Source organism: Pseudovirgaria hyperparasitica, assembly GCF_010093815.1.
Source record: "Pseudovirgaria hyperparasitica strain CBS 121739 unplaced genomic scaffold EJ05scaffold_24, whole genome shotgun sequence".
Taxonomy (NCBI): domain Eukaryota; kingdom Fungi; phylum Ascomycota; class Dothideomycetes; order Acrospermales; family Acrospermaceae; genus Pseudovirgaria; species Pseudovirgaria hyperparasitica.
Genome location: NW_022985572.1, coordinates 126,361 through 152,049, shown reverse-complemented (window position 1 = coordinate 152,049; position 25,689 = coordinate 126,361). Strand labels below are relative to the sequence as shown.

The following is a 25,689-nucleotide window of genomic DNA, read 5'->3' as shown; positions in this document are numbered from 1 at the left end:
TTTTATCTAGGGTTTTTAGTTTTTCGGTTTTAATTTTAAAGCGATCTTACTTCTTCTAGATAGATTAGTACGAGTTTATATAGATCTATATAGATCTTTATATTTTCTTTTAGCTTTCTTAATTTTATCTTTCTTAAATAATAACTTCTTTAATCTCTTTAGTAATCTATACCGATCTATACTAATCGGCACTGATTTTTAATATCCATTTCTCTTAGTAAATTATTTTTCTAAGTCTCTTTTTTAGTTAAATTTTTTAAAGTTCTAAGTTTAAACTTTCTAAGAAAGTTCCTTAATTCCTTAGAATGTTTTAAAGATCTATATCTCTTTTACCTTCTTCCTTTTAGGCGGCCGTCCTTAGTACTAAACTATACTAAAAAATATTAAATTACCGTACTTTAGTATAATTCTCTACGATTCCGCGGCTTTCTTTACTAATTACTACTTATATACTAATATTACTACTTTACTAATGTTTATTATAGGTTCCTAAGTATCTTTATTAGGATTATATCCTTTCTAATAAATTTTATATAGCTATATACTATCTTTAGTGTATTACTAGCTAAGTATCTACTTAACTTCATAGATATCTATACCTTCTTACGTAACTACTTTATATAGTATCTATTTAGAATAATCCGGTAATAATAAGGTATAAAATAGCTCGAGAAGCGTAATATAGAATATATTATATATCTTTAATATAGAAGGGAGTTATAACTCGTACGCCTAGTTATTAATTATATAAGTAATCTTATATAGACCTATTATTATATAGTTAAGCTTCTTCTTTAGCCTAATACTATAAATATTCTTACTATTTAGTAAAACTTTATCCCTAATATTAAAGATTATAGGTTTTCTACCCTTGTTATAGTGCAATTTACTATAATTCATAGTATCTTATAGTAACTTTATAACGCTTCTTTACGTTTAGAATAGTTCTATAGTAATTTCTATTACTTTAATATTAGGTCGTTCTACTTTAAACTAAGTCTCTAAGAACTATATATTATGGTTCTAACCGAAGTTTACTTCGAACGGACTCACGTAGGTTAATGTATATCGGCTATTATTATACGCGAATTCCGTAATATAGACTAACCTTACCTAGTTATCCTACTTATAGTTATAATATACGCGTAAATACGCCTCGACTATCTAATTCTACTACTCTATCTATCTATCTATTTATAGATAGAATATAGTACTAAGTTTCCGCTTAATTCCTAGTATATAGTAGAAATCCTTCTAAAATTTCAATGTTATCTACGGACCTCTATCTAAAACTATACTATTTAGTATACTATAGAGCCGGACTACGTCACGGAGTAGTATATCTATAAGATCCGGTACTTAGATTATCTTCCTTATAGGGATATAGTATAATATCTTCGTAAATCTATCTAGAACTATAAGTAAACTATTATAAATATACCTAGAATACTTACTTAGGGGTAGATCTATAATAAAATCCATCGATAATTCCTTCTATACCTCCTTTAGTATAGGTAATAGCCTTAATTTACTATATAGTAAGTATCTATATACTTTCGTATACTAGTAAACGTTATACGTTTTTACGTAGTCTTTTATATATTTATAAAGACCTAGCTAGTTATACGTCCTTTAGATTAAATCGACCGTCCTTATAACGCTAAAGTACTCTACTAACGCGTAATTATACTATTCCCTTAAAATATTAATTTATAAGCCGCCTTCCGGTATATAGAGTTAGTCTTAGAAGTAGATCGCGTCTAATTATCGTTTCTATCTTAATAACTATAGCGGATCTATAGCGCTTTCTTTTATACTTATAACTTTCTTTACTAATATATCGGAATTCTAGATAGATTTAATTAAGTCTTTAAGGGTTTTCTTAGTTTCTTAGACGTTTATTTAGATTACTTAATACCCGCTCTAATTCCCGCGGAGAATCGCCGAAAGTATCCTAGCTTCTAGTATTCTATTAGATAACGAGTCTTATAGTATCTAAAGTATAGTATAGTCTAACTTATACTAACTATCTACGTTATTCTATAACGATTTCTTATAATCTTTACGCCGCGATAGAGGATTAGCTTTATTCTCTCTTCTAGCTTTATATAAGATTTTAAAGTTAAATATTAATATCTACTTAGTCTAACATACTTATTAGTAATTAAGAACCTTAGTTAATATAAAGTAACGTAGATTTACGTAATCTAATAATAATTTAATCTAATATACGGAGCCTTCTAAATAATATCACTATTACTTAAAACTCTTAATAATTATAAGTAGTTTCTAGTCGTATATATTATAACGCGTCTCTATATCCGCTATTTTATAGAAAAAGAAAGTAACCGGGTACTATTATACCTTATCTTTCGTATCTTTATACGGTTAACTAATAATTCTAGTAATTATAAATCCTAACGCGTTAGTTTTAACCCGAATATACTTCTTAGGATTAAAATACCTAAGAATTAGCGTAGTTATAAAGTAATTCTTTAATAATCGGAACGTATCTCGCGCTTCCGGCGTTAACTATATCTCGACCGACTTAGCTTTACGCTATACTCGCCTACCTATAGGGATTTTACTACTATTCTCTATAAGTTTATTAAGTAGCGCCGTAATTCGTAAGAAGTCTATAATGAATTTATAATAATAGTTCACGAAATCTATAAATATTCTAATTTAACGTATAGTAGTAGGTTCTAGCTATTCTATAATAGTCTTTATACGCTCCGGCTCTATTTTTAGGCCGCTATATATTATAATAAAGCTAAGAAACCCAACTTCTTATTAGTAAAACTTATATTTAGATAATTTTACGTAGAGTTTATACTATCTTAGATGATTTAGTACTAATTTCATATATTCTTTATAATTCTATATACTATCAGAGTAAATTAGTATATTATTAAGATAAACTATATAAATCACGTTAAGTAATCCTACGAGTATAGTATTAATATATCCTTAGAACGCTCCTAGTGTATTTATTAGCCCGAATAGTATAATAGTATACTTAAAATAACTATATCTAGTCCGAAATGCGGTTTTCCACTTATCTCCGCGACGAATTTAAAGCTAGTAATATATATCTCGTAAATCTAGCTTCGTAAAGTACTTTACCTTTATTAATTAGTCTAAAGATTTACTAACTAGCGGTAATAGATAATAATTCTTCTTAGTTACTATATTTAGTGCCCGATAGTCGACGTATAGATATAAACTTCTATCTTTCTTCTTTACGAAGAGAATAGGTACGCTAGCTAATAATATACTATAATATATCTAGCCTCTTTTAAGGTATTCTTTAATATATTTATAAAGAACTTTAAGTTCTAGTCTTAAAAGTAGGTAAAGTAGGCTATAAGGGACGTCTACTCCCTCTTTAAGCTTAATCTTTAGCTTATATAGCCCGTGATTAGGGAGAAGTAACGTATCTCCTACCGAAAATACATCTATATACTATAAATATACGTTAGGTAGCGTGTCTTTACCCCGATTATTACTATTATTCTTATCTTTATTAATAATTAATAAGGATATAAGATAGATTAGCAACGATCGGGTCCGTATAGTAAGGTTCCATGCCTCCTTACTAATAGTTATAACTTACTAGTATAATTTACTACGGTATCGTCTGTTAGGCACGTGCCTACTAGTTAATTATACATGTATGTAGTAGTCGTATATAAGTAGTGTACTCCACCCTTGAAGTAGTAGCTTCAAGATTCGGTCCTTTTAGTATAGTTGGTTGGTACATGGAGCCTGCCTCCTTACATCATCGGAATATTAATATCTTCTTCTAAAAATCAAGAATAGGGTTTAGGCGTCTAAGCTAAGGTATCCCTAGAATCATATTCTATTAGCTAATATTAGCCACGATAAATTTATTAGATATCTACTATTTTATTATCTTTAAGTCATGAACTTCGTAATTCGTTATAGCTTTACCTAAAGTTCTAACTTTATATCTATTAACTATAATAGTTCGGCTAACTTTACCGAGATTATACGATAATCTATACTCCTTTATAAGAATTAATAAAATATAGTTATCTTCTATACTAGTATCCACGAGGGCCTATATAGTTTTATTACTATTTACTATAGGTAACGATACTTTTAGTAATATTAGGTCTTTACTCGCCGGAAGGCGCTATAGCTCCTCCTAAGTATATATAATTTAGCTAAGAACGCGGTTAGGTCTCGTGTACTAGTCTATTCTTTTTTCGGATTCTTATAGTTAGGCGAAATATATTCTATTTCTCTATACTTATAGTAACGAAGTACGCTATAATCCTACTATTTTATAATAGGCGTTATATTTAAGTCTATGCCTTATCCTTTTCCATGTTAAGAAGCACCGCCTTAATTATTTTAGTATCCTCTTAACGCGTTTCTACCCCGATTTACGCTCTTCTAGCGCTAATCGCGGTAAGGTTACTCTTAATTAAATATATTTAATCGACCTCGTTTCTGATCTATATAGAGTTCGTCGGTTTTATCTAGAGAGCCGCGTTCCTTAAGGATATAGTAGTATTTATTAGCTTTCTCCTCTAATTTATATAGATAGTTAAAACTTAATAATACTATTTCTAGTCTTTCACGGATTAACAGAAGTAGTACTTCGCGAAACTAGAATATATAAATATTTTTCTATAGTATAGGGATATTATTCTATAGGTTTTAGAGGTATTATAGTAGTTAAGTAGGTGTCTAGTTCGGTCGTTATACCACGCTTCTTAACTTAGATAGTACCTTTCTTTCACGTTCTCTATCCGTTCCGAGGGTATTTAGTATAAATATAGCTAAATATTCCTAGGTTATCGTAGATAGTAGCTATACTTCCTTCTATCTATTCTATTAATCGTAGGATTATAAGTCTAGATATCGTTCTCTAAATAAAATACGTTATACTTTAGTAGAAAAGAGTAGAGGGTTATTAAGGAAGTACTTTTCGTAGTCTCTCTTCTAGTCTTTCTACTTCTTTTAGTTCTTCCCTATAAATATAGTCGGGTCTTTAGGTTTTAGTATATCTAGGGAAGGAGTAGAGTAAATTAGTAACGAAGCGGCTAGGTATACGGTAGATTATCGTAACTCTAATGGTAGGTAAACTAATTCTATCTAAATTAGTATAGGAAGTCGTCTACCTACTATCGTTCGGTATAGTTCTTTAAGAGACTCCTTAAGTTCTCGTCTCTTTATAAGGAGTTTCACGCGTTCTATCTATTCTTTAAGAGTTTAAATCTCTTAAGCCTAATTCGCGACGTATTTCTAAAGTTTAGTAATAGTTTATTATAATACCTCGCGTGGCTCCGCCACGACTCGTTATCCGGCTTTATATTATTAGAAGTTACTTAGTATATCTACTATTTCTTCATCTAAAAGCTCTATAATTTAGTCTAATATTTCTACTTCTTAGTTAGAAATGGCTAGGATTAATACTAATTATAGAGGATCCCTATTATTTAATATAGTATTACTTATCCCTATAGTAGATTATGTTAACCTTCTTAGTTCTAGTTAGACTATCTTAACTATAGTACTATATAGGGAGTAATTTAAATATAAGAATAGGGTTATTAGATAGTAGTATAGTTAGATAGAATAATAGGGTATATTCTATTATAGAATAAATTACTACCGAACCCTTTTAGTAGAAATCTAAGAGTATATATATAAAGGGACGCTAATCTATCTAGTATATAACTGTTTACCGCCCTTTACGTTACCTTCTAACCCTATTAGCTAAGGTACGTGTAGATTAGATTCTATCTAAGGCTAAGTTCTAACACGTACCTTAGCTAATAGAGTTAGAAGGTAACGTAAAGGGTAGTAAATAGTTATATACTAGATAGATCGGCGTCCCTTTATATATATACTCTCGGATTCCTACTAAAAGGGTTCGATAGTAATTCGTTCTATAATAGAATACACCCTATTATTCTATCTAACTACACTACTATCTAATAACCCTATTCTTATAAATTCGTTAAGGAGGTTACGATATTTTCTCTTTAGACTAGAAAAATAACCTAAGTCGAGTAGCTATAGTATATAGCTAGTATAAGTAGGTAAATAGACTATATAGATTCTATTTACCTAGTATATATACGCGAAGTTAATCTCTATATAGCTTCTATAGCCGTTAACTAATAGAAGTCTCTACTTTCCTTCTAGAACCTTTATCTCTAGTATAAATATACTCTATAGCTACTTTAGAGTAATCTAATTTAATATCTAACTATATAGAGATACTATATATATCTAATTAGGAGGATTATCCGGGAACCACGTAGTCTAAATTATCTTCCCTTTAAATATAATCATAGAATAAAGCTTCTATTCTATTACGGATATATACTCTATAATTAAGGCCTATTCGCGATCGGTAGAACCCCGAATATATATATTTTTACGCTTAGAATTAACTCCTATCTCTCCTACACGGTATTAATTAGTTATAACCCCTTAGGCTATATCTTATTCGTCTATATTCTAACGGTAATTAGGCGGGATATCGAATTCGGAGTAGATCTAATCATATAACGTGTAGAACGCGTTAATTATATTATAGATAGCGGCCTATACCCGTTCCTTATTAAGGGCCTTACTAAGGAGTATTTTAACACGTGTATTCTATATTAGAAACTTTATAATCTATCTCTTATCTAATTTAACTATTTCTCTAGATATAGCCGTGATTTTAATTACTATATTATAGATAATTACGTGGCTTGGGGCCATCCGTATCTAATCTAAGTAGATTATCTAATTATATAGGTTCTTCTCTTAATTAGGAGATAGTATTTAAAGGTAATAATTAGTTACTTAGCGCGAGCCTTACTATCTATTAAGGCGTTTTTAAAGAGTAGAGTATAGGATACTATGGGCGGTAGCTACGGCCTAGATTAATATATAGGGATAATAATAGTAATAGTAAATAGCCGTTAAGAGATTATCTTCTAAATAAGGTATTATAAGAAGGTAGAGGAGGCGTGGTTATTAAGTATTTTAAGATTAAAGATTAAGTACGCGTGTAGACGCGTACTCAAATCACGTGGTTTATTAGTAGGTTGGCTCATTAGTGGGTACGTTAACTTAGTAGGTAATATGTTAATTAATTAATTAATTGATTATTTAGGAAGTAGATGCGCCGGGGTTTTAGATGAGGAGGGCACATGGGCATGTAAAGACGGTGCTCGGGACGTTCTATGGTGGTCGGACATGGCATACGTGCGACAACGTGCGACGACGTGCGACAGAGGCAGGCAGACAGACAGACAGACAGATAGGCAGGGGATGTTGTAATTAGGACAGGAGGTTGATGGTGCAGGTGCAGATCTGCTTCATGTAGATTCGAATGATTCATGTCGTGCATGCTGAGGAGTATAGATATAGACAAGACAGGTAGAAGGAACAGTCGGTCCTGAAGATGGTTCTAGAAGGACGATGGAGTGGTGAAATCGTTACGAGATACGATTTGGTTTGATGTTACGCTTCGTATCAGCACGACGTTACAAAGTACAGCAAGTACAAAGTGGCAGAGGAGGCGGAGGCGATGATTCAAGTTCGATATGGAGGCGTTAAGCGCTAGTGTAGATTGGGAGTGGACGCTATCTGCCGGACTAGCGGCCAAAAAAAAAGACCCATTTTCAGGAGATGGGGATAGGATTATGAGGATTATCCGGTGTACATTTCGAGTGGTGCTGTGAGGGGGCTACTTGTTAGCAGGCAGTAGAGAGTGCACTCGATGTCTATGGTACCTGTAATAATTATCGTGCAGGTAGGCGGGCAGGCCGTGATATGGCGTCTTCTCAGTAGGGAATAAAATTGATTGCGAATCGTAGATTAGTACTACTGTATCATACCCATACTAGGTTAGCAACGGGGCATGGGGAATGAGGGCCCGTGGACAAGTGGGTTTGCCAAGCGGATAGGACAAGTGATTGTTATCTTTTCTTTGCATCAAAGACGGAGCTGCTGGGCTGGCTGGCTGGCTGGATAGAAATCAATAAATATCGGGGCAGATACCCTAGTCTGCAGTGATCCGAAGGGTGATTGCCGAACAGTCGAGGGCTGCCGATAGAGTACTTGTATATGAAGGGATGTATAGATGTATAGATGGATATATGTAGAGGTGTAGAGTGGGATAGTGTAGGAGGAGTGTAGTAGTGGTAGTAAGTAGCAGTCCGAGGTTAGTCAGTCAGTCAGTCCCATTGAAGTGTAGACAGTGAGTGATGAGTACCTTCCTAAAGCTATTACATGTATCATCAGGCAGGTGGCAGGTGGCAGGTGGCAGGTGGCAGGTGGCAAGTGCAGATGCGGGAATGGCACAAAGTAATATAACTTATAGCCATCATAAAGCAGGCGCACTGTCCGATTACCAATCAGAGCATTTGAATCGATATGATACTAACCAAGTGTGGACGGGACGGTGGAGCAAGTCCCACTCGCGCCTTCCCAAATCTCCCATTGCCCCCTGACGCTCATTGTTGCTCTGTCGCTCTGTCCACTTTCTCCCCCTTCTCGGTGCTTCCTCACTTTCCTGTCAGGTCCCACCGTAAGATTGGAGATTGGAGATTGGACAGCTGCTAGGCTCAGAGTAGCCTTTTATTACAACTTACACCGTACTACTACCCGATGAGTCATGTCTTTGTCAAGGGGCATGCTAGACAAGATACTAAAATCTACGTTGTATCAGCGAATCAGACGCATTTGTTTGGAACGTAATAATCAAGCAATTGTAATAATAATACTTGTTTGCACTCTACCACTTTACTGCTCCCTGACAGCGCGCCCGTTAGCTGCCCACACTGCCCACTCTTCCCCCCCAAAAGAACCGCCGAGGACAGCCCACTACTACTACGACTACTCCGACTACTACTCCTCTACTAATTACTGACTACTGCCCCCGTTGACCCGCCCCCGTTTCTGTTGCAACACCCCTTAGGTCCCCTCGCACAGCTGCCTCCAAAAGCTGCCTCAGGTGCTCTTTTTCTTACTCCTTCCGCCCAGCTTCCCTAATCACAACACTCTCTCCCTCTCAATCCATCTCTCACTCCTCTTCCGACAGACACTTCTCTCGCCGAACCCTCCTCTACCGACTCTTCACTCGTTATATTCTCTCTCTCCGACTCTGCCGACTCCCACTCGTCCTCCACACCCACCAGGCCTTGCTGTCGCGCGCACCGCCACTCTCCTCCTCAGCATACTTAATACTGGACTAGTCTCTTTTCTTTCTCCTTCGCTGGTCTTTTCAAAAAAAAGCACGTCGCGCTCCCTGCGCCCATTCCCAGAGAACAACCCTACTACTACCACTTCCTTCTGGCCAACGCGCTGCATTTTCGGTGATGCTGATCTGAGCTTTTCCCAAAAAGAAAATAAAATAATTTCATATATCGCAATCATGGTCTCTTTAACATCGCGTTTCAGCAAGTTAAATCCCGGTAATCTTCTGACGGCCAAGTCAAAGGTCGACCACGAAAAGGTGCCTCTCGACTCTCTAAAATCTTCTCCTCTGCCGCGATGGAGTGCCTCGCCCAGCCGGAAGGGACGCTTCCATATGCCTAGGCTGACCTTTACTCGCCTCTTGTTCTACCTCGTCCTCACTTTCATGTGCGCAACGCTGCTGTTTGGAGGCTTCTGGAGACACGGTCAGACTCTGTTTATCGAGAGGAGACCGCGAGGTCCGTTCCGCTGGCAACGCTATCCCAGGTGAGTCTCTTCCTTTTAAAGCTCGACTGAACTGCCCCTTCTGACGCGTTGCACTGCAGACTGAATGGCTTCTACAACGGCATTCGCACCCTGGTCCCCTACAACGAATTTGTGTCAGAGCAGTCATTCAAGGACAGGTTCATCGGCCCCGATTCACCTCCTCTGCCTTCCTCCATTCCCACTCTGAACAAGATCGATCCCTCGGATCCTCCACCACTCGATCCTGCTCCTTACATTCCATACCCTGATTACGAGTCTGCCGAATATCTCAAAGACAACCAGCCCGTTCAGAAATGCTACCTCGACCCGCAAAACACACTCGAGGCTCCAGACATCTACGCCTATCCTGGCCTGCCACAGAACATGACCGAGCCCTTCTTCGGCTCTCACCAGCTGCTCGGTTTCACCAAGAAAAACTGTTTTGATCGCTTTGGCAGACTTGCCCCCTACGGCTATGGCTATCCTCCTGAACTTGGTGGCTTCGGTCTTGCTGACAATTCCGAAAAGAATGGCGTTGTCGAGAAGCTGTGGAGCCAAATGGGCAGTCCGATAGATTGGCGCGGCATTGACTGGGGCAAGGCCCAGAAGAGGTGCTACGAAAGGAACAAGATTCGCTTCTCCAAGGACGCCGTCATGCCTGACGGCTCCAAGGCTGCTCCCAACAAGAAAATGTCCACTCGTCAAGCCTTTATCCTCCGTGCCTGGACGGGCTACGATTACTCGCCGTGGCAGATCATGTCGCTGCGTGCCATGATTAGCGAGCTCAGCATCAAGAGTGGTGGCGAGTACGATGTCCATCTGCTTGTGCACGTCAAGGACAACAACATTCCCATCTGGGCCTCGGACGAAGTCTACGAGACCACCCTGCGAGCAAACGTACCCGAAGAGTTCTGGGGCATTGCAAGCCTGTGGTCCGAGAAGCAGATGGAGACCATCTACCCCGGTCCGTTCGAGTGGAATATTGAGAATGACTCGAAGCAGCCGATTCATGGTGTCTACCGGGGTGCTCATCTTCCGCTCCAAGTCTTTGCGCACGAGCATCCCGAGTACGACTTCTTCTGGAACTGGGAGATGGATCTCCGCTTTACCGGGCACAACTACGAGCTCAACCAGGGTATCATCAACTGGGCCAAGGACCAGCCACGCAAGGGCTTGTGGGAGCGCAGTGCCAAATACTACATTCCCCGCAAGCATGGCTCGTGGAGAGACTTTAGGGATCTTGTCGAGAAGGAGATTGAAGACAGCGGCGAGAAGCCCATCTGGGGCCCGGTGAATTTTGAGAACTCGGGAATGCTCGACCATCCTTTGGAAAGCTCGCCACCTCACTCGTATGAGCATGACAACTACGAGTGGGGCGTTGGAGAAGAGGCTGATTTGCTCACATTCAACCCTCTTTTTGATCCTCTCAAGACCAACTGGGTCTTCCGCAACGACGTTACTGGCTACAATCTGTCGTTACCCCCACCTCCTCGCCGCACGTCCATCATCACAGTCTCTCGTCTGTCGAGGAAGCTGCTGGAATACGCTCATGAGGAGGAGTTCCGGATGAGGCATCACATGTTCCCGGAGATGTGGCCACCAACTGTTGCCTTTCATCACGGTTTCAAGGCGGCCTACGTCCCGCATCCCATCTTCTTCGACCGCGAATGGCCATTGAATGTGCTCGACAACACCTTCAACTTTCCGCCGACCCCATCTGAGTCAGTCTTTGGCTTCGGGGAGCACAATCACGAGGGCAGCACCTTCTACTACAACAGTGGCTTCTCCTCTGCTCTCTGGAGGAGATGGCTTGGCTCAAAGGAGAACAACGAGGGCGGCGCGGCAGAAGAGAAGGAGGGAAGCGGTCGGCTATGTCTCATGCCCGCGCTGCTGCACCCGATCAAACACGAACGCTCCGACTGAACCTTTTTCGACCCCCCTCTCTCTCTCTCTCTCTCACACACACCCTCGCTCGAGTGAGGTCACGATGTATTTTGCCAATTGTTTTTTTGCGACATTTTCCCCATAGACGATATGCATCCCTCTGCACGATTTTCACACCAACACACACACGAGCACACACAACCACACAAGGCTCACAGATGCCCTCTTGGACTACAACATTTACCTGGCGTTCCCGGTTGGGCGTACATGTCCCTGTCTATCCAAAACTCCACTGCGTCTCACCAGCAGACAACACACCTACGTTCTTGTCCGCCTCTACGGCCCAAATCACCCGGCTTCCGGCGCGACGTATTTCTCGCCGAATATATATTTGTCGTACGTCCAGGATTGACCTACCGCATACTACCTTGCCACACTACTATACTCCTGCCAGTATCTTTTATCACAACCCAGCAGATCCCGGGGGACACACCAGCAAAGGCCGCCTTAATTTTATGATGAGAAGGGAAGGGGGTTGGGGGAGGGGATATCGGGGAGCGGCCGTACCCGGGGGGATTACTGTTAGTGTGAACTGGCTGCTTAATGAAAGGGAAAAGCAGTTTCGATTTTTCCTTTTTTTTGCTTTTGTTTCTGCATCTTATGCGGCGTTTATGAGGTGTCTTGATTGACGGAAGGAGGGATGTGGAGGAAAGAGTCGTCTGTAGTCCTTTTACCGGCCGGACGACGCTGCCTGTATGTATGTTTCTACCAAAGATGCCTTGACCCGGCTTGTTTGTTTCTTTTTTTTTCCCTTGCTCCCATGCATGTTCCACCACCACCACCACTACTACTAGCACTACCACTACCACCACTAGTACTATCACTCTACTACTACTCTACTACGAACAAGAATAACTTTTACTCTATTCATATTTCTTCTTCTTCATTCGATCGATCGAACCGGCCTTGCTTGTGATGATGATAGTAATTTGCGTAGACTCTCTATTAACTAACTAACTAACTAATTAACTAACGAACGGACAGGTGTTTATTATTATTAATTTATTATTATCATTTTAATGGCTATTATCCATTATCCATTGTCCATTGTTCATTCCATTAGTAGTACTTTATCGTCGTTTATTGTTTAATTATTCTTGTTTATTACCCATTGTTTATCATTTACCACTATTTATTTATTTATTTATTTGTTATTCCTTTGTTTACCTAATAGTCGTTTATTTATCTATTTGTTTACCTGTTTGTTTATTTGTTTATTTACTCGTTTATTTACTTATCATTGTTATCTTCCAAGATAAGAAAAATATTTAGGTAGACTAACGGTTCGTTGTAGTGTACCAGCCCAAGGGGGGGGCGGTGCATAAGGATAGCTATTATATTCAGTTATCGATCCGGCCGGCGGGACGCCGATGACTTCCGCCGTGCTCCGCCCGGTTTGGGAGGGGTATGGATTTTATATATCAGAGGTTTGGAGTTATGTTGGAGGAGAGACGAAGTCAACCCATGGATGTACAAGCACCGCTTGTGTCCGTCCTTGCTCGAACCAGCTTGTCCGCGGCCGAGTTCATAGACTAATTATAGATTGAATGTCCTACACGCGCTGCTTCTTGACTGTCGAACGTCTGCCTTCCTCTCCTCTCCTCTCCTCTCCTCTCTTCCCTAGTAGTAATAGTACATAGAACGGCTGGCTTGAAGGGGCGGGTTGAATCGTTCAGATTATCCTTGGACAGCTCAGGTTGCCTGCCCTGGGGGCTTATCGGGGTCTGGGTTTGGGTATAAAGGGATCGATTCGTTCGTGTGCTGAGATTGGATGCTGTGATTGGAAGCTGTGATTGGAAGCTGTTTTGCTTGGTGTGTGCCTGTCTGGACTGAGGTAGACACTGTCTATTACCGTGAATAAACAAGACACGAGGCCGAAGGGGCAGTATCAGATGAAGATACCAAAGGTTTACAAGTCCATGTGAAGACTAGACCGGCCAGATTACGCATATTTTATATCGCATGTAGTGTGGGCTAGGCAGACACACACACACACACACACACACACACACACAGCCATATATATGGAATATGGATGAGTGGTCATCGGAGAGACGTCAATCTACAACAAGAATCAAGAATGAATGGGTTAATCACTTTTAGTGAGAACCATGCACGAGGCTCTGGGTGCTGTGTGTCTCTTGACTTACGGGTAGTATCTACACTACGTAAGCTGCTAGTCTTAACTTTGAAAACGAGAGCGTGAGATGCATGTTTCGGACGAGTTACAAGTGATTGAATGATACCGTGCATGAAGCCTCTCATCTTAAAGCTATCTGTAGAGACTTGCAGCTAAGTCGGTCCGCATCTTCGAAGGTTACAATGAAAGATTCAGTCATAGCCAAGTCTGAAATGAGTCGATAGAGGCCAATTGAAGACACTGACTTTGGTCGAAGCAATTCGCGCTCCGTCTTTCACTCTGTCTGTCGTTCCAACCTCAAGCCCCTCGGCGAATCAAAAGCTGCGTTTTCCGCATTGGTCAGATCTGCGTGCCAAGCCCTCACGACTCTTCAACGTCAATGAAAGTCGCCTCCTTCACGACCTCACGACTTCGACCTAAACTCCACTCATCCCCCAAAAATGCTGCGGCAGCATTTGATCCGGTCGCTCAAGAGGCCTCAGCGACCGACGTGCCTCAATGGCTCCCGGGCATTTGCTGCGTCGGCTCCCCGGCCTGCAGAGGTCGAGCTCACAATCGGTATGTCACCTCCTCCAAGCTTCCCCGACCCAGCTAATCCGACCTGTAGATGGCAAGAAAGTGTCGATAGAAGGTACGAGAACAATTGACCGACCTGTGATTCCCCCGAACCTCCTCTGATGACCCATATAACAGCTGGCTCCGCGCTGATCCAGGCTTGCGAGAAGGCGGGGGTGACAGTCCCGAGATACTGCTACCACGAGAAGCTCATGATTGCCGGTAACTGCAGAATGTGTCTGGTGGAGGTCGAGAGAGCGCCGAAGCCTGTCGCATCCTGCGCCTGGCCCGTACAGCCAGGCATGGTCGTCAAGACGAACTCTCCTCTCACACACAAAGCTAGGGAAGGTGTCATGGAGTTCCTACTCGCCAATCACCCTCTCGACTGTCCCATCTGCGACCAGGGAGGAGAGTGTGATTTGCAAGATCAATCCATGCGGTACGGAGCGGACAGAGGGCGTTTCCACGAAATCGGCGGCAAGCGCGCGGTCGAAGACAAGAACATCGGGCCTCTCGTGAAGGTATACATACTTTCTTCAAGGCTATCAAAATCCCTGCTGACAATGTGCAGACTTCTATGAACAGATGTATCCACTGCACGAGGTGTGTTCGGTTCGCAAATGACATCGCTGGTGCTCCCGAGCTCGGCTCTACCGGCCGTGGAAACGACCTGCAGATTGGAACCTATCTCGAAACCGCCCTCGATACCGAACTCTCCGGCAACGTCATTGATCTCTGTCCTGTCGGCGCCCTTACTTCAAAACCATACGCGTTCAAGGCTCGTCCATGGGAGCTATATCACACGGAAACAATAGACGTAATGAACGGTCTCGGCTCAAACATCCGGGTTGACGCAAGAGGCATGCAAGTGCTTAGGATTCTCCCACGACTGAATGATGATATCAACGAGGAATGGATTGACGACAAATCAAGATTCGCTTGCGACGCGCTCAGCACTCAGAGACTGACGAACCCGCTCATTCGACGGGACGACCAGTTCCTCCCGGCCACATGGGAGCAAGCGCTGGTTGAGATTAGCGACAAGTTCCAGCAGTTGTCACCAAAGGGCCACGAGTTCAAGGCTATTGCTGGGCAACTGGTCGAGACCGAAGCACTTGTGGCGATGAAGGACCTGGTCAACAAGCTAGGATCTGAAAATCTGGCCCAGGATTACGTTCAAGGCAGCCAACCGCCAGCTCACGGAATCGACGTCCGATCCAACTACGTCTTCAATTCGAAGATCACCGGTGTTGAAGAGGCCGATGCGATACTACTGATTGGCACAAACCCGAGGCACGAGGCAGCCGTCCTGAACGCTCGCATCCGAAAGCAATGGCTACGATCGGATCTTGAAGTCGGGCTTGTAGGAGAGGATTTCGAGAGCACATTCGATTATGAGAACCTTGGCTCGAATGCCGCAGACATCAAGTCTGTGCTGTCGGGACCCTTTGGCAAGAAGCTGCAGTCGGCCAAGAACCCTATGATTATTGTCGGAAGTGCTGCTGTTGAGCATCCGGACGCAAAGGCCATCTTCGAGACGGTCGGCTCGTTCGTCGAGAAGAGCAAAGCCAACTTCTTGACTCCGGAGTGGAATGGCTACAACATCCTGCAGCGTGATGCATCTCGCACGGGTGCATATGAAGTCGGATTTGCTGTCCCATCAGCTGAGGTCGCCAACACCAAGGCTAAGGTTATTTGGCTGCTTGGTGCTGACGGGATCAGCGAGGCCGACATCCCCAAGGACGCATTCGTCATCTACCAAGGCCACCACGGTGACAAGGGTGCTCAACTCGCCGACGTCGTCCTTCCTGCGGCTGCCTATACAGAGAAGTCTGTTACCTACGTCAACACCGAGGGGCGTGTGCAAGTTACTCGAAATGCTGTTTCTCTCCCTGGTGCAGCTCGTGATGACTGGAAGATTATCCGCGCAGCTTCCGAGTTCCTTGGTGCTCCCCTACCTTACGATGACATCGAGGCCTTGAGGGATCGCATGGAGGAGATTTCCCCTGCGCTGCGGATGTACGACGTGGTCGAGAAGCCAAGTGAAACCGTAGGAGCACTGAGCAAGGTCCAGCTCGTCGATATGAACAAGGGTGCCAAGACTGGCAACACCCCTTTCAAGAAGCCCATCGAGAACTTTTACTTTACAGACGCCATATCGAGAAAGTGAGTCCTCCTTCTCCCTATACGAGATCAGGCTAGTATGGCTAACATGTCTTCAGCTCGCCGACCATGGCACGATGCTCTGCCGCAAAGGCAACGAAGAACCCAAAGACCAACTTCCTAGCTCAGGGTTATCCAGGTAAGCGATGCCCATGGAACATCAGACTGCACGTATTAACCTTGCTGTCCCAGACCCGCAAGCACACTACGGACCAATCGAGGGTGGTCTAACGGCAACTGCATAGATAGATAGATGAAGAGCGCGAGAGCGAGAAAGGAAGGGCAAAGGATACATGTATTCGAAACGAAGCCTTTTTTTAAAGACAAAAAAGAGAGCCACACACCCAAACCCCCTCTGTACAATTTTCTTGAAAGAACAAGTGGGCTTTTGAAACTCGGCCTCGAAAAGCCCATATCAGACAGACCTGCGTTTGGCGTTTGTTTGTCTGTCTGTCTGTTTTGTTTTGTTTTGTTGTGTTTACTTTTTGTGTCGTTCCCTGTACATAAGGTAGTAGGTAGGTAGGTACAGCATGGAATGGAATGGAGAAAGCTGAACATTGCGTGCGTGCCACAAAGTGTGTATGTATGTGTGTGTGAGAGAGAGAGAGAGAGAGGGGGGAGGGAAGGTGGAAAGGAAGGAAGGAATAAGATCACCTTTTTGTTGACTGATGTGAACGAAGGGTTTGTGTATGTATGTATGTATTACGTAGAGTATACAGGTATGGTCTTCGTGTACTGGCTACGACCGACCAAGGGTAGGTAGTAAGTAAGTACATGGAAGGCGGTGCGGGTTTAGGGTTTGATAATGTGTGCATTCATATATAAATCCAACCCTTATGCCGTCTCTACTTCGCCTTGACCAGTGCGATGCTCTCACTCTCTACGCCCTCGTCACCACTATTCTCCTTCTTCTCCTTCCCCTTCTCCTTCTTCTCCTTCCCCTTCTCCTTCTTCTCAACCATCTCCCCCTCCTCCTCCTCCATCTCCTCCCCCATCTCCCCCTCCCCATCCCCCTCCTCCTCCCCACCCCCGCCAACGCCCTATTCCTCCACACACTCCCCTCCAACCCATCCAAAAGCACGCCCTCAGCACCAGAAATAACCATCTCAAAACGTATCGCGCACAACGGCATACTCAAAGTAACCCACAGCGCGCAATCGGGCATCGTCTTGCGCACATCCAGCCGACCATCAGTCAGATACTCGTTCGTCCCTGGTATGCAGCACGCCCACGACACGTCCATGGGCGATGACGACGTCGACGGTGCCCATGGGCGGATGGCCGGGGAGGCGGAGGGTGGAGTGGACGATTGCATTCGAGATTGACGGGGCTGTCTGCGACCATGGGGACTTCTGGGGTCCAGTCTTTCTGCAGGACATCATGTCAAATGCCGAATTACGACCCGGGGACCAATGTGAGGGGTAGTCCTGGAGCTTGGTGTACTTTTGTCCACCCTTTAGACCGGGGCTTTTGATCGCTCAAAGTAGAAGAAAACTGTGGGATAAATTGAGACTCGGAAGTCTGTCCTGGTTACACGAGATTGTATCGGATGTGATGTCCTGAAGGTTGTTCAGTTTTTGTGTACTCCTTGCTGGCACTTGTCATAGATGGCAGGTAGGGTTTTTGCTGCAAGATAAGAGCGAGAACACTCTTATTGTGACTTCGAGGACTTGATCTAGACGACATGAGAGTTGGTGTCGATGCTGCATCCCTCTCAGGGACCGGCCTGTGTTTCGGCGCGTGTGGCCTCGACTGGCGGTTCATCATCCAAAAGTCTGGTCAAGGCACCAAGCTCTTTATCGAATCGTGCAGATAGGCTGTCGAGCGCCGCCAGAAGATCGCCAGAAGCCTCGTTCCGAGCCTCCGTAAGCAGGGTCTCTGCGCTGGGCCTGCTCTCCGCATCAGAATGGCTGATTTCCACGCCCCCAATCTTGAGCATGAGAGCACTGTTTCCCGACCCTGAATCTGCGTCCCACGTAGGTGCCGCACACACATCCGTGTCTGTCACCTGCCAGTCCCGACTCATGCTCTGTGTTTCCGCGACTGTCTGACCGTCAGGACTGATGTCCAGCAGAAGGTAGCGTTCTTTGACGCCCGGCTGTGTGGGAGGTAGGATAGTTATGGTGGCGTCGGAGCGGTCGTCTTCTTGCGGTTCGTCGTGGGAATCGTCGTATCCAAGCTCGCGCATCGCGGCCGCGGTGATGATTTCTTGGTCATCGTCGGAGAATATGTAATGTACGGACGGGTGATAGTGCTCGCCTGTAGCAGTGTCTTCAATCACAGTGAAGAATGGGGCAAAGTTCGCTGGCGGTAGTAGCTGAGCATTGTCGGGCTCGACATATTCGGTCGGCTCTGGGTCTATAGCTTGCTGCTCTACAACGTTTGGTGAAGCTTGTCGTGATGGGAGCTTTCTGGAACCGGTCGCGGCGTCCTGTAGAGAAGGCGAGGGAACCAAGGAAGCTCTCCCAGGGCTGTTAGACATTATCGCTTTTGGACATTGAGTTCTTAGAGTAAAGATGCAGGTATTGAAAACAGGAAGACTCAGAGGTAATTATAGGTTGCTATAGGCTTTATCGATACGCGAGCTCGGCCTCAGCCTTATGAGATATTTGCCTTGTTGCCTAACGCTTCTTCGCCAAAACAATACACTATCCAATCTTCCCCGGCCGCTTTGCATGTACGTTCTCGTTGCGCATCCTCTCTGAAGAATATATGTCGCCGTCTTCTTGCACTCCGCGTATTTATTATCTCTAGCACGAAGCTGCCCTCGTGAGGGAGCTGAGTGTCGGTATCATTATCCGGCGAGAATGAGAATCTGTACCCAATGCCATCTAGGTTCATTGCTATTCGGATCTCCAATGCACACCTCTTTCTACATGTGAATCATCCAGCTGCTGCAACCACGTTCGACTGCTCCACGACAGAAGGCTGCTCGTTGGCGTCCTTTGCTTTGAAAGCTGTTTCGCGCGCATTAGTACCCATCATATACCAGCCCACGCGAGAACATGACATACGTTGGCGACACATGGGACACTTCTCCTGTGATTGTTCTTGACGAAGCCACGAGTATATACAGTGCTAGTGATCGTCGTGAGCTTGGTCATGCACAGGCGGTGTGAGAAGGAGGAAAGGGTACCATATGGAATGAGTGGTTGCACTCGCCTATGACTATACGATGTCAGTCAATTCATATCACGTCGGCCTGGGCACAACAGCTTACGGAGAGGACACTCATCGCCTGGAAACTTGCACTTGGAACATGTGCTGTCGTAGGGATTGCGACAGATGCCGCACATGTCGTCCTCGGGCATGTCCCAGCGCCATGCAGCGACGGCATTCCACTGCTTGATTGTGACCTTCATTGTGGTATCCGGGCGATTTTGGAGTGGTCAGAAGGTTTACGCGTCGGGTGTCTACAGAGTATGAGACTATCCCGTATGGAATGAATGCTTCCCACGTTGGATGCGCTTGTGGTGAGAAGGTGGTCATAGCTCCATACTGCTCAGAAACATGTATCAACTATTGCTCGGCCTTGTATTTCATTCAATGTTTGCAAGTACTGTCTTTACATGTTCATATATACATGCATATGGTGTTTCATTGAAAACTCAAGAAACTCCTCGACTATTCCTTCATCTTACTTGAGTGCTTATCTTGCATGAAGTAGACGACTAGAGGGAACAGCCGCTGTGGCTCGCAGGCGGACTCGTACAAGCTCTGCTCATAACGACAGCACTTGTCTTCTTCTTACTGTAGCGCTCCTCGCACGCACAAGAGAAAGCATCACCTCATTACTCGTGTGACGAAACATGACCGCTCTTATCAGTCCCAGTCTGGGGAAAGGGATCGAGGGCGGGGACGATCACCAACTCCACCAAGTGCGTTCCCTGCTCTTTCAAGCATCTGCCCCCTCATCTGGGCGGCCAAACTGAGTCTGTGTTGAACTCTGGGTCTGCCCGTACGACTTTCATCTCGCATGCCTTCACGACTGCATCCTCTCATCAGACGAGACACTCGCTCGTCAATATGATGGTCGCGGCACCTTTTCGTGCCTCGGTACAGCGTGTTGTACGTGCCAAGGGCAACTTTAACAGCTTCCAGGCCAGGTCATACGGTCAACTCTCATCCTACATCGTCACGCCGGCACAACTCAACGAAGCGCTCTCGAAGAACGTGCATAGCAAGCTCAGCACCGCTCCGAAGATTGTCCCTATTTGCGCCGGCTGGTATCTTCCCAATGACCCTTCCAAGAGAACAGGATGGGAATCCTTCAGCAAGTCCAGAATCCCCCGCGCGCGCTTCTTTGACATCGACGCCGTGAAAGACCCAGACTCGCCTTATCCACACATGCTGCCCTCAGCAGAAGCCTTCGCCGACGCTATGGGAAAGCTGGGAGTTCGTCGCGACGACAGCGTTGTTGTATACGACACGAATGAGCTTGGTATATTTAGCGCTCCACGAGTCGCATGGACACTTAAAGTGTTTGGCCACAACAGCGTACACATTCTAAACAACTTCCGGCTGTGGTGTGAGCAAGGTTACCCTCTAGAGACTGGCGAGCCACCAGGTGGTCCTCCTAAAGATTATGACGTACAGCCACTAGACAAGACCAAGGTCATTTCATTCGAAGAGCTCAAAGAGATTGTACAAGAGCAGGGAAAAGAGGGCGCAGAGGAAGTGCAAGTGCTGGATGCGCGGAGTGGCGCACGATTTCAGGGCACTGAGCCGGAACCCAGACCGGGTGAGTTGACAAAGATTGATCATATTGTATCGTTGCTAACAGGATGGTAGGTCTTTCCTCTGGACATATTCCCCGTTCAAAGTCCGTCCCAGTACCTTCCTTACTCGACCCAAGTACAAAGGCTCTTCTACCCGCAGCGGAGCTGAGAGAGCTGTTTGAAAAGAAAGAGATTGATCCTTCCAAACCAATAGTATGCAGCTGTGGGACTGGAGTGACGGCCGCTGTGATTGATGCAGCGTTGACGGAAGCTGGATTTCCTGAGGAGGGCAGGAAGCTGTATGATGGCAGCTGGACCGAGTGGGCCCAGCGTGTCGAGCCGTCTGAGCGATTGATTCGCAAGATTGGAGAATAAGTTTTGGACATGTTGGATTAGCAATGATCTTTTCTCACTGAGTATGCATAATACACTGCCTGTGGGCTGTTGAACCAAGCTTTGCCAGGCTTGAGCTTATACTGAGCTTTGGCCACCGTCCGTTGAGTCGTGGAGTCGGATTTATGGACAGGGGTGAGATGGATCGTGTGAATGAATGCTGGTGTTGTGGCTGTTGTCAGACTTTCCCATCGTTGTCCCACCACGCCTCTCAGCAGCGCGATATATAACTTTGACATCACGCCAGAGCCTTTAGGCATGCTCATTAAATTGACACGGCACTATTCCATGATGGTGCATGAGAATATTGGTCTCTACTATAAACTAGTAGATTGATGGACCCATACACACGAATGCTCGCGCTCACACATCCATGTACATATTTTATTGGCGGCACCGCTCGGTGGCATTTAGCAAGACTCGATTGGATGACACTGTCGACGGTTCCACGATATCTTACCACCGATAGACCGGGTACGTACCTTGCCAGGCCTGTTAGACGGTGTAGACGGTGTAATTAGACGGAGTGAAGAGGTGGCCGAGTTACGTCAACACATCCCAGTGGGGGCCCTGCGGACTTGGCCGGAACGGGCAGGCGGACAAACATTAGACTTTTCCAATGTTGGTAAAGCTATCAGCCTTCATCTATTCACTGAACATGTCGATCAACATGATCATCACAGTAATTAACTAACAACAAGATGCTATATAAACTAGCTTATCACCGCTGCATCGTCATGCCACCCCGCGTCGCCATTGTCTCTCCTCCCCCATCACCATGCTTTTCTCTACCCGCCTAGTAGCATTGGCTGCCCTTGCAGGCTTCTCCTGTGCCGACCAGGCTCCATCATCTCCTATCAAACAAGGTCAGAAGTATGGTCCCAGGGTCGGGCCATCAGCTCCTCGAGCGGCCGTCTCGTCGCACTCAATTGAGCAGCGCCAGGTCCAGCACCATCTCAATGACAAGACTGCGCCCTTCGCAGTGAACGGGAGTGCATTGCCGGAGGTTGATTTCGACATTGGCGAATCATATGCCGGCCTGCTACCAGTCGACGATAGCAAAGAGCTATGGTTCTGGTACGTGCCGACAGAGAACCCCGATGCGAGCGAGGAGATCCTGATATGGCTCAATGGAGGGCCCGGATGCTCGAGTCTGGACGGTTTCTTCAAGGAGAATGGTCCAGTCACTTGGATGTCTGGCACCTATCGGCCTGTAAAGAATACTTATGCATGGAGCAATCTGACGAATGTCGTGTGGATCGAGCAGCCAGTTGGTATGTCTTCTATCAACATAGAATGAATCATTACGAGCATGGGACTAATCGACTCAGGTACTGGATACACACAAGGCACACCCAACGCGACCAATGAAGTCGACGTCGCTGCCCAATTCTTACCTTTCTGGAAGAACTTCATGGATCTTTTCGACCTGCACGGTCGCAAGATCTACGTCACCGGAGAGAGCTACGCGGGGATGTACTGTCCGTATATAGCCGATGCTATGATTGCGGAGAATAACACCGAATACTTCAACGTCGAGGGCCTCATGATCTACGACCCGAGCATTGGTCCCGATGCCATTACGGAGCAGGTGCCTACTCTTGCATTCACTGAATTCCACCAGAATGTGTTCCCGTTCAACGAGAGCACCGTGTCCACCCTCAAGAACATCAGCGCGACCTGTGGCTACGATGACTTTATGGAGCAAGGCCTCAAGTTCCCGCCTGACGGTCCGTTCCCGTCGTCTCCAGGCCTCTATGCCAATGGCTCATTCAACCCCGACTGCGACATCTTCGACTATGCTTTCAGCGCCATCTTCGAGATCAACCCGTGCTTTGACATCTACCAGGTCGGCCAGCTCTGCCCACTGCTCTGGGACGTCCTCGGCTTCCCTTACTCTGGCTTCTACTTCCCACCCGGCGTCACCGAGCCGTACTTCAACAGGACAGATGTCAAGAAGGCAATCAATGCCCCTGAACACGCCAACTGGATGATATGCACCGACATAGATGTCTTCCCTAACGGCGACGACTCCCCTCCATCCGGCGACAACGGCGGTCCGCTGGGCCGCGTGGCAGAGCATACGAACAACGTGATTGTCGCCCATGGTCTGCTCGACATGGTGCTCATCTCCAACGGCTCCCTGCTGACACTCAACAACCTCACTTGGAATGGTGCGCAGGGCTTCACGACGCCACCAGAGAACGACTTCTATGTGCCATACCACTACGACGCCTCGCTCGAGTCTGTCTCCGGAGCGGGTATTTTCGGCAAGTGGATGACGGATCGCGGGCTTACTTATGTCGAGATTGAACTTGCTGGCCACATGGTCCCGCAGTTCCAGCCTGCTGCCGGGTATCGGAACCTTGAGTTTTTACTGGGTCGTATTAGTAATATGAGTGAGGTGTCTTCGTTCTCGACGCAGCCGGACTTTAAGCAGCCATCGTTTGAGAGCCATGTGGAATTGAGATGAGATTCTTCCCTATCATCAAGGATGTGGTAGATAGGATGCGTGGTCTATATCTATCAATATATATATGAGCGTATATAAGGCTTATATAGATAGCTCTATCAAATACAATAATGTATACACACCTTGACCCCATGTCAAATGCCATCTATGCCCCAACACAACGTATCATCGCTTCACTCTTTTTGCTTCCATGTCAACACGGCCCCACCCCTCCCAATATCCGCCACAACAATGCCCAGGACCCAAACATTGACAAAATAAAACGCGATCCCACTCCACCACAGCCCCGTCGCAAACGTGCTCCGGCCCAGAAACTCCAACTGATAGCCCTGCTGCAGCCACCAGACCTGCGCCGCCACCCAGCACGCAGCCACACTCAGGCCCAGCCGCGGCCGAGCCAGCAGCGTCGACCGGGGCAGGTAAAAGGGCAGGAAGACGAGGTACCAGAGAAAGTACTGGCTCGTGCACACCTTGTTGAACGTCACGAACGCGAATGTCTGCGCGAGCATGGTGGACGCGAGGTCGCGCTTTGCGAGGATGAGGGGGATCAGGAGTGTGCTGAGGAGGAGTTGGGGGATGAAGGCGAGGCTTTCGAGGCGGATGGGGGGCTTGGAGTGGGTGGTTGGCGATGCGGAGGCGGAGGCGGATGAGGTGATGTGGAGGAGGGTGTTGTAGGGCGAGAAGTTGTGTCTGTGGTCGATGCGCGTGAGGTGGTATAGGTAGGTGTGCTGGACGAATTCGCGGCCGTACAGGGCTGCCATGGCGCCGCTGAGAAGTAGGAATGTTGCGGCTGCGTATATCGCGAATTCGATCCTCGCGCGGTTGCAGAATGTTAGTACTCCTGTCATCGGCCCCGTCTTCTGCCCCTTCTTCTTCTTCTCCTTTCCAGCGCTGTTGTCCCCACTCGTCGTCCGCTCGTCCAGGTACCACAGTATACTTGCGCCATAGATGAACGGATAAATCTTCAAATGCACCGCGAGACCCAGCAATACGCCCGCCACACGTGTGCGCCGCGCCAGCACCGCCCACAGCAGCGCCACGACGTTCACGCACAACAGGCCTTCCGAGCTGCCGCGCGTGCTGATCTGCGCGACCATGGGATTCAGCAGCCACAGCGAGGCGAAGCGAATGGCACGTGTTTCGTCCATACCATTCCCACTTCCCTCCCTACTACCACCACCCCCACCGCGGAGAATCGCATATATCAACCACCCAGCAAGCACATCACACAGCGCGAACAGCACCTTGCCCGACGCAAACCAGAACGCCCCGGGCCAGGATGTTGGGTACAGGAGCCATGCGAGTAGGGGGGTATAGCGGTATGTGTCGCGTGTGTAGGGCGAGTGGCCGTGGGCGAGGAAGCGGGCGGCGTCGGTGAAGACGTAGTAGTCGATGTCGGTGTATTTGAGCGGGGAGAAGGCGTCTTGGAGGGTGCCGTAGAGGAGGAGGACGAGGCGGAGGAGGAGGGCGAGGGTGAAGACGGTGCGTGGGGAGGAGAGGAGGGGCATTGTTGTGGGTTTACATTTGGAGATGGAGATTGTGGACAATATCAAGTGAATGAATGGGTGTGTGCAGTGATTGTGATAGCTTGGCTGAGTCAGCTC

At 45.8% G+C, this 25,689-nt stretch overlaps 8 protein-coding genes across 8 annotated transcripts; 5 read left to right on the top strand and 3 right to left on the bottom strand.

Annotated features, from left to right (window-relative positions):
• Positions 1–9,412: 9,412 nt before the first annotated feature.
• Positions 9,413–11,622, top strand: EJ05DRAFT_445707 (uncharacterized protein; the record flags this gene model as incomplete). Its single annotated transcript, XM_033742191.1, has 2 exons — positions 9,413–9,720; positions 9,780–11,622. 2 exons carry the CDS (start codon positions 9,413–9,415, stop codon positions 11,620–11,622), a joined length of 2,151 nt encoding a protein of 716 aa, XP_033595481.1.
• Positions 11,623–14,223: 2,601 nt separating this feature from the next.
• Positions 14,224–16,746, top strand: EJ05DRAFT_490442 (NADH-quinone oxidoreductase; the record flags this gene model as incomplete). The annotated part of the gene is made up of 6 exons (XM_033745876.1): positions 14,224–14,341; positions 14,391–14,414; positions 14,477–14,859; positions 14,910–16,504; positions 16,561–16,640; positions 16,694–16,746. The coding sequence occupies 6 exons, from the start codon at positions 14,224–14,226 to the stop codon at positions 16,744–16,746; spliced, it is 2,253 nt and encodes a 750-aa protein (XP_033595480.1).
• Positions 16,747–16,884: 138 nt separating this feature from the next.
• EJ05DRAFT_230522 (uncharacterized protein) lies at positions 16,885–17,323 on the top strand. Its single transcript, XM_033739970.1, has one exon. It carries the CDS (start codon positions 17,037–17,039, stop codon positions 17,262–17,264), a length of 228 nt encoding a protein of 75 aa, XP_033595479.1. The 5' UTR covers positions 16,885–17,036; the 3' UTR covers positions 17,265–17,323.
• Positions 17,324–18,020: 697 nt separating this feature from the next.
• Positions 18,021–19,048, bottom strand: EJ05DRAFT_230454 (uncharacterized protein). The gene has a single exon (XM_033739969.1). It carries the CDS (start codon positions 18,981–18,983, stop codon positions 18,216–18,218), a length of 768 nt encoding a protein of 255 aa, XP_033595478.1. The 5' UTR covers positions 18,984–19,048; the 3' UTR covers positions 18,021–18,215.
• EJ05DRAFT_480741 (anaphase-promoting complex subunit 11) lies at positions 19,042–20,087 on the bottom strand. Its single transcript, XM_033744922.1, has 4 exons — positions 19,722–20,087; positions 19,638–19,669; positions 19,516–19,579; positions 19,042–19,458 (listed from the first exon to the last, which is right to left on the bottom strand). Exons 1-4 carry the CDS (start codon positions 19,861–19,863, stop codon positions 19,385–19,387), a joined length of 312 nt encoding a protein of 103 aa, XP_033595477.1. The 5' UTR covers positions 19,864–20,087; the 3' UTR covers positions 19,042–19,384.
• Positions 20,055–21,829, top strand: EJ05DRAFT_480740 (Rhodanese-like protein). Its single transcript, XM_033744921.1, has 3 exons — positions 20,055–20,379; positions 20,603–21,242; positions 21,293–21,829. The coding sequence occupies exons 1-3, from the start codon at positions 20,311–20,313 to the stop codon at positions 21,592–21,594; spliced, it is 1,011 nt and encodes a 336-aa protein (XP_033595476.1). The 5' UTR covers positions 20,055–20,310; the 3' UTR covers positions 21,595–21,829.
• Positions 21,830–22,390: 561 nt separating this feature from the next.
• On the top strand, positions 22,391–24,085 carry EJ05DRAFT_445752 (carboxypeptidase-like protein; the record flags this gene model as incomplete). The annotated part of the gene is made up of 2 exons (XM_033742195.1): positions 22,391–22,886; positions 22,944–24,085. The coding sequence occupies 2 exons, from the start codon at positions 22,391–22,393 to the stop codon at positions 24,083–24,085; spliced, it is 1,638 nt and encodes a 545-aa protein (XP_033595475.1).
• Positions 23,993–25,626, bottom strand: EJ05DRAFT_480737 (uncharacterized protein). The gene has a single exon (XM_033744920.1). It carries the CDS (start codon positions 25,591–25,593, stop codon positions 24,259–24,261), a length of 1,335 nt encoding a protein of 444 aa, XP_033595474.1. The 5' UTR covers positions 25,594–25,626; the 3' UTR covers positions 23,993–24,258.
• Positions 25,627–25,689: the final 63 nt, after the last annotated feature.